Source organism: Rhineura floridana, chromosome 7, assembly GCF_030035675.1.
Source record: "Rhineura floridana isolate rRhiFlo1 chromosome 7, rRhiFlo1.hap2, whole genome shotgun sequence".
Taxonomy (NCBI): Eukaryota; Metazoa; Chordata; class Lepidosauria; order Squamata; family Rhineuridae; genus Rhineura; species Rhineura floridana.
Window position 1 is genome coordinate 59,886,199 of NC_084486.1, and position 19,822 is coordinate 59,906,020.

The 19,822-nt window shown below is 40.6% G+C and overlaps 1 protein-coding gene across 2 annotated transcripts in view; it reads right to left on the minus strand.

Moving 5' to 3' along the window:
* Window positions 1–19,822, minus strand: part of DOCK1 (dedicator of cytokinesis 1) — a 702,192-nt gene that overhangs the window by 628,155 nt on the left and 54,215 nt on the right. For both annotated transcript variants that reach the window (XM_061635676.1, XM_061635677.1), the window contains exon 2: window positions 511–594. In XM_061635676.1, coding sequence (XP_061491660.1) covers window positions 511–594 — 84 coding nt within the window. The remainder of the gene's footprint in view (window positions 1–510; window positions 595–19,822) is intronic.

Below are 19,822 nucleotides of genomic sequence, written 5' to 3' on the forward strand. Positions count from 1 at the left end.
TATAAGGCGGGAATTAAACACATGACACAGAATATAAAAATACTGCTTTTCTTCATTATGATGCAAATAAAATACTTTTTAATACAGAACAAGCAGCAGATACTTAGATTTTAGAAGATATCTTTCATACTTTCAACATGGAAAATTAATACCTTTTAAAAGAAGGACACACTATATTATTTGAGATACAAGGGTTTCTTAGGGATATCTATCACCATTCTAACCCACTCAATGGATGCTACCAGAGATCCATACAAATTAAACTGCACAAACATCATTCATTTTTGCAAAAAAAAAAGTTGCATCTTAGAAAGGTTATTCATCAGTTATCACATGCCTGCTCATTTAATGTGTGATGACTGTTAATTTTGTACCATTTAAAAACTTAAAAATTTCATTTGGTCTCAAAATAGAACTCATCTGCTAAAATGGGTAGACATGTAAAACCCAAATGCTCACAGTCATGACTGAGAGAATAATGGTTATGAAAGAAACATTTGTTCCACTTGCCTTCATGTGTCTCCAATATGTGGACAGTATCTCCTATTTGTAAAGACAGCTCATCTGGTCCCCTGGCATCATAGTTGTAGAATGCTAGAGGGAGGGAAAAGTCATGCTTTAGCATAAAAAACACTGCCAAAAGAAAACCACCAAGTAATTAGAAGATTTAAAATAAAATAACAGTTCAGCATTATCTTGTTGGCATAGGTGAAGATACTCTCTCTGTATAGTAAGCCCTCTTTGACTGCATACATGAATTGGGCCTATGACACTGAAAGTACAGTTTTTGCCACAAAATTCATTGAATATATGAAAAATATGCACTGAAGTCAGGCTTATAAAAATTATTTTATTTATAATACTACTTTTTACAAAATAATACCAATAATCACAAAACAGTTATGGATTGAATCATGGATGTCTGAAGCAGCAACTCCTCCCACATGTTCCTCAAAGAGAGGCTCATTCAAGGACTATGAATGGTCCCACAATCTGAAGCTTGATAACTGATCAGCAGACTTCTCAGCGGTCAAGATTCCCTTCCCCCAAAGAGCATCTCAGGCTAACCCCTTCGTAGTTTGGGGGCAGTTGCCTCTGTTAGAATAGCATTTTCTAAACCAGGAGAATTTCTAGATAAGGCCTGTGAAACTTTTTCTCCCTTGGAAACTACATTCCCTCAGGGGCTACACTTTTGTGCTGGTGGGTGGAGCCAAAACATTATCCATCCTGCTGCAGTTGTGCATGGAGAAAGACATCTCCCCGCTCTTTACCACCAATCAGCTGAGCAGCATGGGGAGAGGCAACCTACTCCAGCCCATGTGTGCTTTATGCAAGCATGAAATCATGTTCAGTGCTTTTCAGTTATGAAAACAGCACAAATCAGAAATAAGACATATTTATGCAAGCAATAAGGTACTGTGATAGCAATAAAATCTATTTAGGCAAATTAATTCAAAACGTAACATTTTATTATACCTAGCATTAAAAAAACAAATTTTCTAGAATAAGTTATTTCCCTGAAAAAAAATCAAGGTTCATTACTTTCAATAAAACTCAAATACACATACACCCCCCCAAAGAATCTGTTTCAAATGAAAAATTGATAATGATCAAAGATATTTAGAGGTTTCTTATGCCACAATCCTTTCTTACTAGAGTTATTCTGATTAATGTCTTTTTTAATTGTTTTTTAAGTGTTTTTAAATTTGTATATTTGTTTGTAATGCTTTTAATTGTTGTAAACCGCCCAGAGAGCTTCAGCTATGGGGCAGTATACAAATGTAAATAATAATAATAATAATAATAATAATAATAATAATAATAATAATAATAATAATAATAATAATAATAATGTTAGGTTTGGAAATAATAAGTGTTTGATATAAATTAAATATCGGTTTATTTCCTGGTGACCTACTTTCAACCTTCCAGTGGCTCTGTGAATAAAAGCCTATTCAAGCTGGATTGTGCCTTCCTGATCATATATCTTTATGCATAGTATTTGAATGGCCTCTATAAGTAGCCATCATGTAGTACAAAGACATTCCTTGGTTTAATTTGTGTGCTTATAGGCCTTGACACGTATCTCCTTGTAAATGTAAAATGGATACGTTCCTAGTTTAATGATCTTGCCTGAAACTGTTCTTCTTCCCACACTATCTGTCTTTTGTTTTGCTAAAGTCTGGAGCGCTTATCTCAAGGTCGCATATTTATTTATTTATTATTTCAATTTATATACCGCCCTTAGCAGAATAGCTCTCAGGGCGGTGAACAAACAAGATAAAATACAATATATCATAGTAAAAAATCACAAAAACATGTACAAACAAACAACAGAAAGGACAACAAAAACGAAATACAACACAAATTAAGAAGGATACATGTTAAAAGTAGAAAGATTAAGAAAATTAAAAGATTAAAATGCCTGGGAGCATAAAAAGGTCTTTACCTGGCGCCGGAAAGATAGAAGTGTAGGCGCCAGGCGTACCTCTTCAGGGAGGCTGTTCCACAACTCAGGGGCCACCACAGAAAAGGCCCTGGATCTAGTAACCACCCTCCGGGCTTCCCGATGAGCTGGTACCCGGAGGAGGGCCTTAGATTCTGAACGAAGTGAACGGGTAGGTTCATAGCGAGAGAGGTGTTCCACAAGGTATTGAGGTCCCACGCCGTGTAAGGCTTTATAGGTCAAAACCAGCACCTTGAATCTCGCCCGGAAGCAAATAGGGAGCCAGTGCAGACGCGCCAAAATAGGTGTTATATGCGAAGACCGACTGGTCCTCGTCAATAGTCTGGCAGCCGCGTTCTGCACCAGCTGAAGCTTCCGAACTGTCTTCAAGGGCAGCCCTACGTAGAGCACATTACAGTAATCCAATCTTGAAGTTACCAGAGCATGGAGGCGAGGTCGTCCCTGTCCAGATAGGGGCGTAGTTGGGCTACCAGACGAAGATGGTAAAATGCATTCCATGCCACCGAGGCCACTTGGGCCTCGAGAGACAAGGAAGAATCGAAAAGAACCCCAAACTACGTACCTGTTCTTTCAGGGGGAGTGTAACCCCATCCAGAACAGGGTGAACATCCACCATCTGAGCAGGGAAGGCGTTCACCAGCAGTGTCTCGGTCTTGTCTGGATTGAGTCTCAGTTTATTAGCTCTCATCCAGTCCATTATTGCGGTCAGGCAACGGTTCAGCACATCAACAGACTCACCTGAAGAAGATGAAAAGGAGAAATAGAGCTGCGTGTCATCAGCATATTGATGGCAACGCACTCCAAAACTCCGGATGACCGCACCCAGCGGCTGCATGTAGATGTTGAAAAGCATGGGGGACAAGACCGACCCCTGAGGAACTCCACAATGGAGAGTCCATGGTGTCGAGTGATGTTCCCCAAGCACTACCTTCTGGTGACAGTCCGCTAAGTAGGAGCGGAACCACTGCCAAGCAGTGCCCCCGACACCCAACTCCGCGAGTCTCCCCAGAAGGATACCATGGTCGATGGTATCAAACGCCGCTGAGAGATCAAGGAGAATCAACAGAGTCACACTCCCCCTGTCCCTCTCCTGACAAAGGTCATCATACAGGGCGACCAAGGCTGTTTCGGTGCCAAAACCGGGCCTAAAACCGGATTGAAACGGATCTAGATAATCGGTTTCATCCAAGAGCGCCTGGAGCTGGCCGGCAACCACCCGTTCCAAAACCTTGCCCAGAAAAGGGACATTCGCCACCGGTCTATAGTTGTTCAAGTTATCTGGGTCCAAGGAGGGTTTCTTTAAAAGAGGTCTCACTACTGCCTCCTTGAGGCTACCAGGGACTACTCCCTCCCTCAAGGAGGCATTAACCACTTCCTTGGCCCAACCGGTGGTCCCAGCCCTGCTAGCTTTCACTAGCCAAGATGGGCAAGGATCCAGAACAGACGTGGTTGCCCAAACCATTCCAAGCACCTTGTCCACTTCCTCGAGCTGCACCAACTGAAACTCATCCAATAATGAAGGACAAGGCCGTGCTCCGGACACTTCAATGGATTCATCTGTCGCAACATCGGAGTCAAGATCCCTGCGGATACATGCGATCTTATCTTGAAAGTGTCCAGCAATTTCGTTGCAGCGGGCTTCCGATGTTTCCGTAGTATCATGGGGGCCAGAGTGTAAGAGCCCACGCACGACTTTAAAAAGCTCCGCTGGGCGGCATAAGGATGATCTAATAGAGGCAGCAAAATAAAGCTTCTTTGCTGTCCTTACCGCTTTTGTATACAACTTATCGGTGGCACTTACCAAGGCATGATTGTATCCACTGGGAGTTTTCCTCCATCTGCACTCCAGCCTTCTCCTCTCATGTTTCATCGCTCTCAGCTCCGGGGTATACCACGGAGCTGTATGAGCTCTACAGCGGAGAGGACGCGCGGGTGCGATCGTGTCAATAGCCCGGGTCATTTCCGTATTCCACAGTGTGGCCAGGGCCTCGACAGGAGCACCAGTCCTATCAGCCGGAAAATCTCCCAGAGCCCTCTGAAAACCTGCGGGATCCATCCGGCTCCGGGAGCGGATCAACTTAATAGATCCTCCACCTTTGCAGAGGGAAAGAGCCGCTGTAAGTCTAAATCTCAGCAAGCGGTGATCTGTCCATGACAATGGGGTAGATGAAAAACACCCCACCGCCAGATCACCATCTCCATGTCCAGTGGCGAAGATCAAATCAAGAGTATGTCCCGACACATGCGTTGGGCCGGTAGAAAATTGAGACAGCCCCATTGTTGTCATGGAGGCAATGAAGTCCTGAGCTGCCCCAGATAAGACAGCCTCGGCATGGACGTTGAAATCCCCCAGTACCAAAAGTCTAGGGGATCTCAAGAGCACCTCCGAGACTATCTCTGTCAGCTCAGCTAAGGAAGCTGTTGGGCAGCAAGGTGGACGGTACACCAACAGTATTCCTAGTCTGTCTCCCTGGCCCAATACAAGGTGGAGACATTCCAGACCAGTCGCCATCTGGACAGGGTGCTTGGCGAGAGGGAAAGAACTCCTATAGACCACAGCGACCCCCCCTCCCCGGCCCTCAGATCTACCACAGTGCTGAACCAAATACCCGGGTGGACAAAGCTGGGAAAGAGCAACTCCTCCCTGATCAGCCACCCAGGTTTCGGTTATACATGCCAGGTCGGCACCCTCCTCCAGAATTAAATCATGGACAAGTGAGGTTTTATTATGTACCGACCTGGCATTCAAAAGCAGCACTTGGAGATCCGAGAGCTGGCTGATAGGACAACCAACAAACCTGTGGGTATGAGGAGAACCGGAACAAGGCACAGACACAATTTGTCTGGGACGAGTTCCCCTTACCTGGCCTGTTCTCCTCCTAATGCCATACCTCCCATTACCCGTCACTACGTTAATTGGGGCCCCCGAAAGCCCCCCCACGAAGGATGGAATCTTTTCTCCCAGGCACATGTTAAAAATACACAAACTCACACAGACAAGCAATCATACAATCATTCACCCAACAGTAACGCACACACACACCGAACAAACAACGTTAAAATTAATTAGTCCTCTTCAAACAACAATGGCAGTCTCGGGCCCCCCAGCCAAGAACGAGCCGCCAGCGATGGCACCAGGACAGCAACACAGCCCCAAGCAGCGACAACAGCGCCCACACACGAGCAGAGAAGCGGTGAAGGCAGTGGAGCCGCAGTGGTAATATCCTGGGCAGCGGCACGGTCCTCGGCGACGATGAAAACGCCCGCAACCGGCGGCGGCGATGGCCGCAACACGAGCCGCAGCGACGAAGTCCCCGGCAGCAACACGGTCCCAGCAGCGGCGAAAACGCCCCGCGCGCAAGCGGGCAAGCAGCGACAACGGCGGCGCGGGCCGCGGCGCAGAGTCCCCCGCAGCAGCACGCCCCATGGCAGCAGTGACAACGCCCGCATGCAAGCGGGCCGACAGCAGCAACGGTGGCGGCGCGGGCCGCGGCAACAGAATCCCCGACAGCGGCACGCCCCCCGGCAGCAGCGACAACGTCCGTATGCAATAGATGGTATCTCTCCTCATAGATGTTCTTGTAGGCATATCTGTGTGAGCCCCTCTTCTCAGGAACTAAGATGTGCCTTACTTTGTTATTCTAAAGTACCCCTCTTTCCATATCTATAGTGTTACTGTGTCTAGTAAAAGATTGAATGTTCCTGTTCATTCTTATCTCGAGCACCCCAATTCTATTCCTTAGATGTTACTATGACTGGCAATATTTTATGCTATTTGTGACGTATGATCCCCTGCTTTTATTATCTGAGAGAAACTATATAATCTTTGTCTTTTCAATAAATGGGGTTCCCACTTCTGAAAGGCAACTTGCTTGAAGGTATTGGGTCCCCTTTGCAAAGATAAATATTGTGTTGTGTTTATTCCTGGCCTCTGGTAGTGGGTAATTGCACTCAACTCCGCACCTTCCCGGGTGTACGTGAGCTGAGGAGACAGTGACGGCTTGCGTGTTGGGTTAGGACCTAACAATAATAATAATAATACTTTAGATATTGAAGTTAAAAAAGGCCATTTTGACAGGCTAGAAATCTCTTCCTCCACCACCTTCCAACAGATTATATTTATGATAACCTTTTCCCAATCCTGTTTCTCTGCAATCTTTTCCCATTTGCTGCCCCTTCCTCCTTTTGAGATTAGTCACATGGATATCCCTCTCCTAAAAAATCAAGAATTATTCAGCCACAAGAGTGGCTGTATACTATAGCCAGCATGGATTTTTCACATTCCACAAAGTTAGATTGAAAATACCCCCGTGACATTCTACTGCTTCCCATAAGCTCATTTTAGAACAAAGTATTACAAAATATATAGTCCTGAACTCAGAAACACTTGGTTACTGACTCTAAGTTGAGAATCTAAAGTTCAAGGTGTAAAAAAAAGAGAAAAAAATCCAGATCCCGGTTGGACTTTTTTCTGTCAGTAGTCTCATAATTTATTAAAATTAATTTAAAATCAGCCATGTTCACAGAGTACTGTAATCCTATTACTGATCTTGCCCCATGCTCTGACCTTCATCTTCTGCAGTTTAAAAGTTAAAAAAAAGGCATGGCTGTTTTTCAATTAATTTAATAAAATTAACATTGGTCAACTCTTAATGGACCACGCATTATAATTGTAATATTCTGTTCTATAATTGTAAAGTTCTATTGTAATGCTTATTGCTGTTATTCACTAACAGACAAAAAAAACCTTGCGGTTAAGAACGTACCTATGGCCAACAGATATTTCTATCAAACTTTTAAAAGCAGGGAAATTGGGCAGCTGTAGTGAATGCACCAGGGGAGCAGAGTTCTCAAGGGTTCTTTGAAGGTAATGGTTAATATTTGTATAGTGCTTGGATAATGTAAAGTGCAAACTATGGTTCAGAGCAATAATTTATATTTTCATCTTGTGCCTACACTCCTCTGGTTTGTCATTATCTGGGCTGTAATCACTAATGTCCTTTGAGAAGGGTATTACATTTTGGACACACTCCCTTCAATCAGTTTTGGTTTTATGAAAAACATCTATCTATTCACTAACAGGCAAATAAAAACAACCTCTGATTTAAGAACATACCTATAGCCAACAGATATTTTTATCAAACTTTTAAAAGCAGGGAAGTTGGGAACCTATAGTGAAAGCACCACGGGAGCATAGACTTCACCTCCTCTCTGAGATATTGTACGGCCCTACAAATGTATAAAAATGCAAATACAATTTGGGTTGGTCTTTCACAGTCCAATCCACTTCCTGTGTAGCTTGGAAGAATTTGGTAACATGTGCCTCTGAGCATATGCAACAAATGCAACATGAGATAGTGCTGGAATATGAAACCCCCAGGTCAGATGGCACTCAGGGAGCTACCAGGGAAGAACAACAAACAAGTACGAGTATGGCTGTGACTAATGATGCCACTGGGACAAAGCTGAATGGCAGCCTAGAGGCTGTTGTGCACAGATGTGAAAGGAGAGTCTGGAATTCTACAATGTAACAATAGGAACATGGAATGTGAGAAGCGTAAACCAGGGAAAGTTAGAAATTGTCAAGCAAGAAATGGAACACACCAAATTACAATAATTGGTGTGAGTGAAATAAAATGGACAGGAATGGGACATTTTCAATCAGGCAACTGGAAAATATTTTATGCCATAAATGATAAATTAAGAAGAAACGGAGTTGCTTTAACAGTGAGAAGTGATGTAGCAAAAGCAATTGGGAGCTATAACGCAAAGTCTGAGCGACTGATATCCATGAGATTTAACAGGAAACCTATTAACCATCATCCAAGTCTATGCTACAACGACAAACATAGAAGAAGTGGAATTGGAGACATTTTAAGTACAGGAAGAAACAAGATATTCTGATATTCATGGGGGACTGGAATGCAAAAATAGGGAACAGAGAAGAACTAGACATTGTGGGAAAATGGGGCTTAGGAAATAGAAATGAGGCAGGAGAAAGGTTTATCAAATTCTGTGAAGCCAATAATTTGTTTCTTGCAAACACATTTTTTGAGCAACCGAAAAGACTGTACACGTGGACATCACCAAATGGTCAATACATGAATCAAATTGATTATATAATTGGTAGCAGAAGATGTACACTTTCTGTGAAAACAAGACCAGGATCATGAACTGGTAATATCTAAAATCAGAGTAAAGCTAAAGAAGAACAAAGCAATCATAATGCCAAAATACAATTTAAATAACTTCACAGAAGAATATAAAGATCAAATAAGGAACACATTTGAGGCTTTAAACTTAGTTGACAGAGAACCAGAACTATGGAGTGAAGTCAGAGACAGAATGCAAAAAGACAATACCTCTCGTTAAAAAGAGAGAAAGACCTCAATGGATGACTGAAGAAACTCTTAAAATTGTTAAAGAGAGAAGGAAAGCAAAAGCAAAAGGAGATACAAACACGGTTAGAACCCTAAATGCAATAATATAGCAACTAGTAAGTAGGGACAACGAAAACTATTACAATGGTTATTGTATAGAAATAGAAGAGGACAACAAAAAGGGTAGAACAAGAGCCCTATTCCAAAAGAGTAGAGAAATTAAAGGGAAATTTAAACCAAGAGCAGGGATGTTGAATAATGAACAGGGGAACACACTGACTGACTGAAATAAAAGGAAGATGGAAGCAATACACTGAAGAACCCCCCAAAAAGAGATGCAGGGTTGCCAGATTCATTCACAGAGGAACCGTATGATGAAGAATCAGAAATTTTAGAATGTGAGGTGAAAGCTGCTCTTAAAATACTAGGATGAAATAAATCACCAGGAACAGATGGCATACCAACATCATTGCTTCAAGCTACTGAGACTGAATCTATCCAAGTTTTGACAAAAATTTGTCAGCAAATATGGAAAACTAAACTATGGCCCACAGATTGGAAGCGTTCAACATACATTCCAATTCCAAAGAAAGGGGATCCCAGGGAATGCAGTAATTATCAAACTATTGCCTTAATATCTCATGTAAGTGAAGTAATGCTCAAGGTTCTGCAACAAAGGTTCTCACCATATATGGAGTGAGAAATGCCAGACATCCAAGCTGAATTTAGAAAGGGAAGAGGTACCAGAGATTATATTGCAAACATACACTGGTTAATGGCACAGACCAAGAAAATCTGCCTGTGCTTTATAGATTACAGCAAAAACTTTGACTTTGTAGATCATGAAAAACTATGGAATGCTTTAAAAGAAATGGGGGTGCCACAGCATCTGATTGTTCTGATGCGCAACCTATACTCTGGACAAGAGGCTACTGTAAGGACAGAATATGGAGAAACCAATTGGTTCCCCATTGGAAAGGGTGTGAGACAGGAGTGTATTTTATCACCCTATTTGTTTAATCTATATGCAGATCATATGGAAAGCAGGACTGGAGCAAGATGAAGGAGGTGTGAAAACTGGAGAGAGAAATATCAATAATTTAAGATATGCAGACGATACCATACTACTAGCAGAAACCAGTAATGATTTGAAACGAATGCTGATGAAAATTAAAGAGGAAAGCACAAAAGCAGGACTATAGCTGAACGTCAAAAAGACTAAAGTAATTAATGACAACAGAAGATTTATGGAACTTTACAGTTGACAATGAGGACATTGAACTTGTCAAGGATTATCAATACCTCGGCACAGTCATTAACCAAAATGGAGATAATAGTCAAGAAATCAGAAGAAGGCTAGGACTGGGGAGGGCACCTTTGAGAGAACTAGAAAAGGTCCTCAAATGCAAAGATGTATCACTGAACACTAAAGGCAGGATCATTCAGACCATAGTATTCCCGATCTCTATGTATGGATGTGAAAGTTGTACAGTGAAAAAAGCTGATAAGAGAAAAATTAACTCATTTGAAATGTGGTGTTGGAGGAGAGCTTTGCGCATACCATGGACTACAAAAAAGACAAGTAATTTGATGTTAGAACAAATTCATTCATTCGTTGGCGATCACTCGTAGCTGAGTAAGATTGTCTTCCAAGATAAGGTCTTTAACAGTGGGTCTGTAAGTGACTGTGGAGGCCAATTCTGGATCCACACAGCCTCCCACAGTGAGGACATAGGTTTCATGCTTCACTGGAAACGACAATAATGCTAGGCAAAACAGAAGGAAGTAGAAAAGGAGGAAGACCAAACAAGAGATGGATTGATTCCATCAAGGAAGCCACAGACCTGAACTTACAAGATATGAACAGGGTGGTTCATAACAGATGCTACTGGAAGTCATTGGTTCATAGGGGCGCCATAAATCAAAATCAACTTGAAGGCACGTAACAGCAACAACCACAGTTACCTACTGACTGCCCAGGAATAGAACTGAATCCAGGAGTACAATGAAGCTCAAAACCTAATTCTTCAGAAGGAAATTCAATCCTGTCCAAACACAATTCATTCTAATCTAAGGACCAACAGCTCTAGTGTCTTGTCTCAGTTCGGTAGCTTACACCCAGTCCACTACTGATTAAATCTCAGTTTGGTACTCTACATCCAGTCCACTACTGATACATCAGTTCATTTTGGCTTGCTAAGTGAAACACAATCAATAAAACAGTTGTTCCACAGATTAGAAACAGATTTGGCTTTCTTTATTAATCAGAATATTCAAATGAAAATTAAACAACAAACAAGGCACACAAATTTGGTTGCGGAGAAGACATTCCCAAGGCACATACTGGGAAGACCAAAATACCCCCAAAAAACCATCATAGTTTTTGACAATATTCATCTTCATATCCTTAACAGTTTTTAAAAAGCTACATCAGCATTTTCTCCAGTTACTTTCTTCAATTCTTTTCTCTGATCATCTCAGGCAATTTCATGAGAAGCATGCCCTTGCCAACATAGCAGTAAATTAACATTTGAAACGGTACTTTCTTTCAAAAAAGAAAAAAAAAACACCCACTCTTCTTGGGACATGTATAGAACACACACGAAATTGCTACAGATGCATTTTCAGCTGACTCACTTCCTTATTACACATACTTCTCTGCAAATTTCAGAAGAAAAAAGTTTGCAAGAAATGGCCTAAATGTTTGCATATTGAGGAGAGAAAGGGGGAAACAGGAGACATGAGAGTTAGAGCACATGGGAAACTGTACATGGTAGGAGATTAAAATGTTGCAACTGAAAAGTCGCAAAAATAAAACTGATTTAATGTGCAATTCTATAAATGCCTAGTAAGCCCCAATGAGTTTATGGGTACTTAGGCCAATACCATGTACAGGCTGCATCCTCAGTTTACCATATACTTCAGCAATCCATCATGCAAACCATGAGAATCAGACCTATGACCCTCCAGATGCTGTTTGATACCGACTCCCATCAGCCCCAGCCAGCATAGCCAATGGTCCAGATGATGAGAATTGTAGTCCAGCATCATCTAGAGAGCCACAGGTTAGAAACCCTGATACAAGCCATAGATACTTCAGGTATGTTGCCATTTTGCTGGCACTAACATCATTAGAAGTAAGTATTCTCAATTTTAAATGCAATCTCTTTTCCCCATACAAATAAAAACCTAATATTAAAACATAGCATTTTAAAAATGGGTATTCAGCAAATAAAATGTTAATACACTGGAACAAATGAACAGTAGCACTGGGGACAAAATGCTTAGACAAAATTCTATGCTAAGAGGAACAATACTGCCCAACCCTAAGCCAAATTTATTTGACAAGCCACTTGTAAGCAAGCATCTAGGAGAGATTAACACATGCCTTCTCTGCCAACTGCTTATTTTATTTATATTTAAAAAATTAAACGCTGCTTATCCACCACAGAGAATTTTTAAATGAAACAATAGGTCAACTTTGTTTTAAAAATTCATTACCATACCCAGACTGCTGTATAAAGGGGGCTTACAGTGCAATCCTTAACACAGCTACTAAGAAGTAACTTTCACTTTCATTGGGAATTACTCCCAGGTAAATGTGAATAAAATGAAATAAAAGGAAGATGGAAGCAATACACTGAAGAACTCTATAAAAGAGAAGCCAGGATAACAGATTCATTCACAGAGGAACCATATGATGAAGAACCAGAAATTTTAGAATGTGAGGTGAAAGCTGCTCTTAAAATACTTGGAAGAAACAAATCACCAGGAATAGATGGCATACCAATAGAGTTGCTACAAGCTACTGAGACTGAATCTGTCCACATTTTGACAAAAAATTGTCAACAAATATGGAAAACTAAACAATGGCCCACAGACTGCAAGCGTTCAATATATATCCCAATTCCAAAGAAAGGGGATCCCAGAGAATGCAGGAATTATCGAACTATTGCCTTAATATCCCATGCAAATAAAGTAATGCTCAAGATTCTACAACAAAGGCTCTTACCATATATGGAGCGAGAAATGCCAGACGTCCAAGCTGGATTTAGAAAGGGAAGAGGCACCAGAGATCATATTGCAAGCCTACATTGGATAATGCAACGGAGCAAGGAATTTCAGAAGAAAATCACCTTGTGCTTTATAGACTACAGCAAAACCTTTGACTGCGTAGATCATGAAAAACTATGGAATGCTTTAAAAGAAATGGGGGTGCCACAGCATCTGATTGTCCTGATGCGCAACCTATACTCTGGACAAGAGGCTACTGTAAGGACAGACTATGGAGAAACCGATTGGTTCCCCATCGGAAAGGGTGTGAGACAAACGTGGTGTTGGAGGAGAGCTTTGCGCATACCATGGACTGCGAAAAAGACAAATAATTGGGTGTTAGAACAAATTAAACCAGAACTGCCACTAGAAGCTAAAATGATGAAACTGAGGTTATCATACTTTGGACACATCATGAGAAGACATGATTCACTAGAAAAGACAATAATGCTGGGAAAAACAGCAGGAAGTTGAAAAAGAGGAAGGCCAAACAAGAGATGGATTGATTCCATAAAGGAAGCCACAGACCTGAACTTACAAGATCTGAACAGGGTGGTTCATGACAGATGCTCTTGGAGGTTGCTGATTCATAGGGTCGCCATAAATCGTAATCGACTTGAAGGCACATAACAAAAAATGTGTACAGGATTGCAGATGTGGTTCATTTTACTCTGAGCCACTGAAAAACAATTAAGGACCAATGAAGTGGGAATTCAGCTCAATTTACAGCATACGTAAATTTGAGTGTCTTTAGAAACTTTGCTCTGGAGTCCACAAATACCACCTACTTATCCATAAATTAACTCACGTGATATGCTTCTCTAAATAAATTGAGGCATCCGTAAGCCTTTCATCTCCAAATCACAACCCACATTTAGTGACACTAATGTTTAGTAACTGTACAGAGCAGTGCAACTTGTTTCTGCACTGCTGCAACACTATATTGCCATTCCCAAGCCCACATACAACTATGCCCAATTCTGATTCAACACTCAATCTACAAGACTATGAGAAAGCATGCTACTAAGTTCATGGCAGTATGATGCTGACGCTCATTACAGCAGACTGCCTATGCGACCGATAACTCCTTAAATACAATAAACAAAACAGTATTCTGATAGGAGCTGTCAGCCACTTCCTGTGCTGACCTTTGATGAATTGGGAACATTGATCTAGAGCACTCTGCAATGGGATTTTAATTAAAAATCTTTTTTTAAGCCAACTCGTGAGAGATATGGCTTGAAGCATACAGCTCAGCAAAGCTGTTTTGTTTTTTTCACGAAACAGTCCCAAAACAGAAGGCAGAATATCCAATTCTCCTTGGGAAGGGATATGGCAATTGCCACACCAGCCTCAGTTGTTAGAAGATACTTCATGCCACAGACGCCATGTGGTTATCCCAGGATAAGGCCAGATCCAACAACACTGTCCCCTCCTTCAAGTCTTGCAATCTCATCTAAGACAGGCTGAACACCATCTCCCTGGATAAATGAATGACCAAAAAAACCATCATTCTTGTCTGGATTAAATTTAAACTCAATCCAGACAAGACAAAGGTACTCTTGATAGTGACTTTATAGAGTGGTATGACAACGGAACCAATTACCTAGGGAGGTGGTGGGCTCTCCAACACTGGAGGCATTGGAGAGGCAGCTGGACAGCCACCTGTTGGGTATGCTTTAAGTTGGATTCCTGCATTGAGCGAGGGGTTGGGCTCAATGGTCTTATAGGCCCCTTTCAATTCTACGATTCTATGGCTCATATCTGATTCACAGGGTTGAATCGTAATCAACTTGAAGGTACATAACAAATGGCTCAAATGCCTGGGGATTATTGTCATGTATACAGAGGTCTTTTTTTACAATGGGGATTAGTGGGGGGGGGGAGGGAAGTGAGGATACTGATATAAGTTTAATTTCCTAACCAAATCAGAACTGAGAAAGTGAGAATGATACCAATATGTGTTGGTAGTATGGTTTTATGATTAAACGTGGGATATATTTGCTCTATATAAAATAATGTGGTATGCAAAGTAAACAAAACTCCAGTACAATCTTCAACCTCATTCAGGAAACACAGATAACAGTGCCTGTCATCATACACTAGCCTCTACGCCAGAGACGGAATACTAGGAAGTTGCCCATGAGAGACACAACTAAGGACAGCATGCCTGAGCAAGTCTACACAGGACCCAAACAGGTTGGTTTTAAAATTGTCAAGAGAGGGAACTCTAAGCAGAATCATTCTTAAGGCAGTTGCACAAGCATTTTATGGTAGAAAATCTACTTCACATTTCTGTAACTCGTTTATGAAAAAAGACATGTGACAGTGAAAGGTTTTACTGGAATCTAGGTATATCACAGCTACTGCTACAAGGTCTGCCTTGCCTCTCTCTTCCCCCCCTTTTTTTTTAAAAAAAAGAGGAGTTATTTTCTTTCATAATAAAGCAATCATAATGCCAAAATTCAATTTAAATCACATTGCAGAAGAATATAAAGATCAAATCAGGAACAAATTTGAGGCTTTAAACTTAGTTGACAAGAGAACCAGAAGAACTATGGAGTGAAGGCAGAGACAGTAATTATTGAACTATTGCCTTAATATCCCATGCAAGTAAAGTAATGCTCAACATTCTACAACAAAGGCTCTTACCATATATGGAGCGAGAAATGCCAAACGTCCAAGCAAACATATGTTGGATAATGGAACGGAGCAAGGAATTTCAGTAGAAAATCACCCTGTGCTTTATAGATTACAGCAAAGCCTTTTGATTGTGTGGACCAGCGTTTCCCAACTAGTGGGCCACCAGATGTTGTTGGACCACAATTTCCATCTTTCCTGACCATTGGCAATGCTGGCTGAGGCTGATGGGAGCTGTGGTCCAACAACATCTGGTGGCCCACTAGTTCAAAGGCTCGTGTAGACCATGAAAAACTATGGAATGCTTTAAAAGAAATGGGGTTGCCACCAGGGCTGTGGAGTCGGTACGCCAGACCTTTGACTCCGAATCCTCTATTTTTCTACTGTCTGACTCCGACTCCTTCATAAATGGCAAATGTATATTAACTAGTAATAACAAATTTACTGTAGTAAAATGGTAGCACAACGCATTTCATCACCACCACATGAATCCAGAGCTTGGAAAAGTTACTTTTTTAAACTACAACTCCCATCAGCCTCAGCTCATGGGAGTTGTAGTTCAAAAAAGTAACTTTTCCAAGCTCTGGATTCATGTGGTGGTGATGAAATGCCTTGTGCTACCATTTTACTACAGTAAATTTGTTATTATTAGTTAATATACATTTGCCATTTATGAAGGAGTCGGAGTCGGAATCGGAGTCAGAACATTTCTACCAACTCCGACTCTGACTCCACCCAAAATTGCTCTCGACTGCAACTCCGACTCCACGACTCCGACTCCACAGCCCTGGTTGCCACAGCATCTAATTATCCTGATGTGCAACCTATATTCTGGACAAAAGGCTAATGTAAGGACAGAATATGGAGAAACCAATTGGTTCCCAATCAGAAAGGATGTGAGACAGGAGTGCATTTTATCAGCCTATTTTTTTAATCTATATGCAGAACATGTCATACAGAAAGCGGGATTGGACCAAGATGAAGGAGGTGTGAAAATTGGAGGGAGAAACATCAATAATTTAAGATATGCATATGATACCATACACTTAGCAGAAACCTGTGTGATTTGGAATGAATGCTGATGAAAGTTAAAGAGGAAAGCACAAAAGCAGGACTACAGCTGAACATCAAGAAGACTAAAGTAATGACAACAGAAGATTTATGGAACTTTACAGTTGACAATGAGGACACTGAACTTGTCATGGATTACCACTACCTTGGCACAGTCATTAACCAAAATGGAGATAATAGTCAAGAAATGAGAGGAAGGCTAGGACTGGGAGGGCAGCTATGAGAGAACTAGAAGAGGTCCTCAAATGCAAAGATGTATCACTGAACACTAAAGGCAGGATCATTCAGACCATGGTATTCCCAATCTCTATGTATGGATGTGAAAGTTGGACAGTGAAAAAAGCAGATAAAAGAAAAATCAATCAATTTCCATTTGAAATGTGGTGTTGGAGGAGAGATCTGCGGACACCATGGACTGCGAAGAAGACAAATAATTGGGTGTTAGAACAAATTAAACCAGAACTATCACTAGAAGCTAAAATGATGAAACTGAGGTTATCATACTTTGGACACATCATGAGAAGACATGATTCACTAGAAAAGACAATCATGCTGGAAAAACAGAAGGGAGTAGAAAAAGAGGAAGGCCAAACAAGAGATGGATTGATTCATTAAAACAAGCCACAGACCTGAACTTACAAGATCTGAACAGGGTGGTTCATGACAGATGCTATTGGAGGTCACTGATTCAAACGTCTCCATAAATCATAATTGACTTTTGCTAAAGTATTTTACGTACAGGGCATTTTCACATGCAAAGTTTAAATTTGTACATAATGTAAATTGCTAGAATGTATATCTTGAGGTTTTTTTTCTGCAGTCTACTGCAAATATCACTCTTCATTCATAGCTCAAATAGTAAGAAATGAACTCAGAGCAGTACTCAAGATCCTGACCAAATAAAAAGCCTTCTGCAAACAATAGCAGCAATATTTCTACTACTAATAATAACCCACAGATATATTCTAAAACCGCAGTGGGACAACAGACCACAAGCTATAGCTTTTTGCAGGAATTATCAAACAACATTTTATGTTCAATCCAATCCTCACCATTTTTAGAAATCTTTTCACCTGTCTGGGTGTCATTCCGTGCTGCAGGAGTTAAAGGAACTGACTATCCATCACATCAATCCTAGTTATGTTTCCTCCAGCTCATTATACTTTCTTTGTGGTCCTGCCTATTTTAACAATCTAGCAGAGGTAAGCCATGGGGCTTACAAATGAAATGGAAGAAAAGAATGCTCCACACACAAAGTGGCATCTCCTAATACATAGAAATTCAGCTTAATTTGGTCCCTGATTAAAAATATGTGATGTCATTGCAAACCTATGAAGCAATTTACTGTTTGCCATGTAACATAATGTCTTAAAGCAAATAGAGATTAAATCATAATAATTTATTTAAAAGTTGAAAGATGGATTATAAATCCTTTAAATAAAATGAACAAAAAAACCCAGCATCATCCTTCTGAATTTTCAGAAGTTGAACTGATACAAGTCCTTGTTTGTGGAGCTGTAAATACTATACAGAATTAACTTTACAAAGGAAAAGGACTCATTATTTCACAATAATCACTTAACGCCTATAGTCATAACCACAGAACAGAAACCATAACAAGCAGCATATCTCTAGTACAGCATATAACAAAATTCTGTTCCACACAATTTAATATTGATAGCAAAAAGCATGGCTGCAAGCCTGAATGAGTTTATAAAAAGGGCCAACAACTTCCTTTCTGGGAGGATTCCACAGATCCAGGACTGGTGATGGACTGCCCAAAGAATGATAGCCTAAAACAACACACAGTAGTAGCAAGCAACCTAGCTCTTTTAGACACAAACTTTTAAAATGCCACACTGAATGGTGTTGACAACCCAGCAGGTGCAAGACACAGGTGACAAGATCAGAACAAGAAATCAATACACCTTGCTAAAGGCTTATCTCAGCCACTCACTGCCAAATTGACACTTTAAATGGGTTTGCAGTTGTGTGACCACTAGAATTGGATTCAACAGTAGTCAATGATGCCTGAAATAAGTGATAGTGGATAGGTCAATGTCAAGCTAAATATGCTACGAGTCAGTCACCACAATAAAAGCACAAATGTAAAAAATGAAATAGAATTATTTGTAATTTTTCATTATACAGAATATCTAGTATGTTAGATAATTTGTATAATCTTGCATTTGATGAACTAATAGAATTTCTCTTTTAGTGCCCACTGAATTCTGTTTTGAAGAAGTTACTTGTACTATAACAAATGTGTATAACAAATGTTAAGAAATGGTTTTACTGAAAGGAAAAGGGGGCCATTACCAATTATTTTAAAAGCAGCCTTGCTCACAGGCAAGTAGTAATAAAAAGACAAATAAAGTAAAAATACTGATGAAGACTAAGAGTGAGAGTAAATTACAGCTATCTTCAAATACCTAAAGGTGTCACATAGAAGATGCAGCAAATTGCTGCTCCAGAGGGCAGGGCCAGAATTAATGGGTGGAAATTGCAAGGATGAAGATTTTTAGCTAAAAGCTAAGAGAAATTTGCTAATGGATTGATTGGACAGCCAAATTGACTGTAATGTAAGATGCTGGGGCTCTCCTTCCTTGGAGGCATTTAATTATTTATTTATTTGTTCAATTTGTTAGATGCTCATCTGGCTGGTTACCCAGCCACTCTGAGCAACATACAATACAGCATATAAATAAATACAATAATAAATAGCCGCAGGCTACTCACTCCCTCAACCACTTGAGGTTGAGGTCAGTCACTTTTACTGTCCTCGCTGTCAGAATTAAAGGTTGGATGGCCTCCTGTCAGGGTTGCTGTAACTGCAAGATCCCTGCACTGAGCAAGGGAATGGACTAGATGAACTCCAACATCCTTTCAAGCTCTAAAGTTCTATGATTCTATATGGTATGCAAACTGCAAATGGTATTTTGCAAACTGTTCTACATAAGGATCAAAGCAACTTTATTATTAGATTTATATCTCACTATCCTGTGGTCTCAGAGCAGCTTACAGAAATTTTCTCAAACCTTTCAGTCTCCAAGTGCCTCAGTCTAATAATAAATAATGAAAGGGTTTGGGGATTAAAGGAAGTCAGATGAATTTAAAATTACCTTTTGTAGCTATAGAAATTGAAATAGGGGAGACCCCCGACTCAAGGTAGAATTGCTAAATCTTGCGTACAACTAAATGCTCCTAGGAT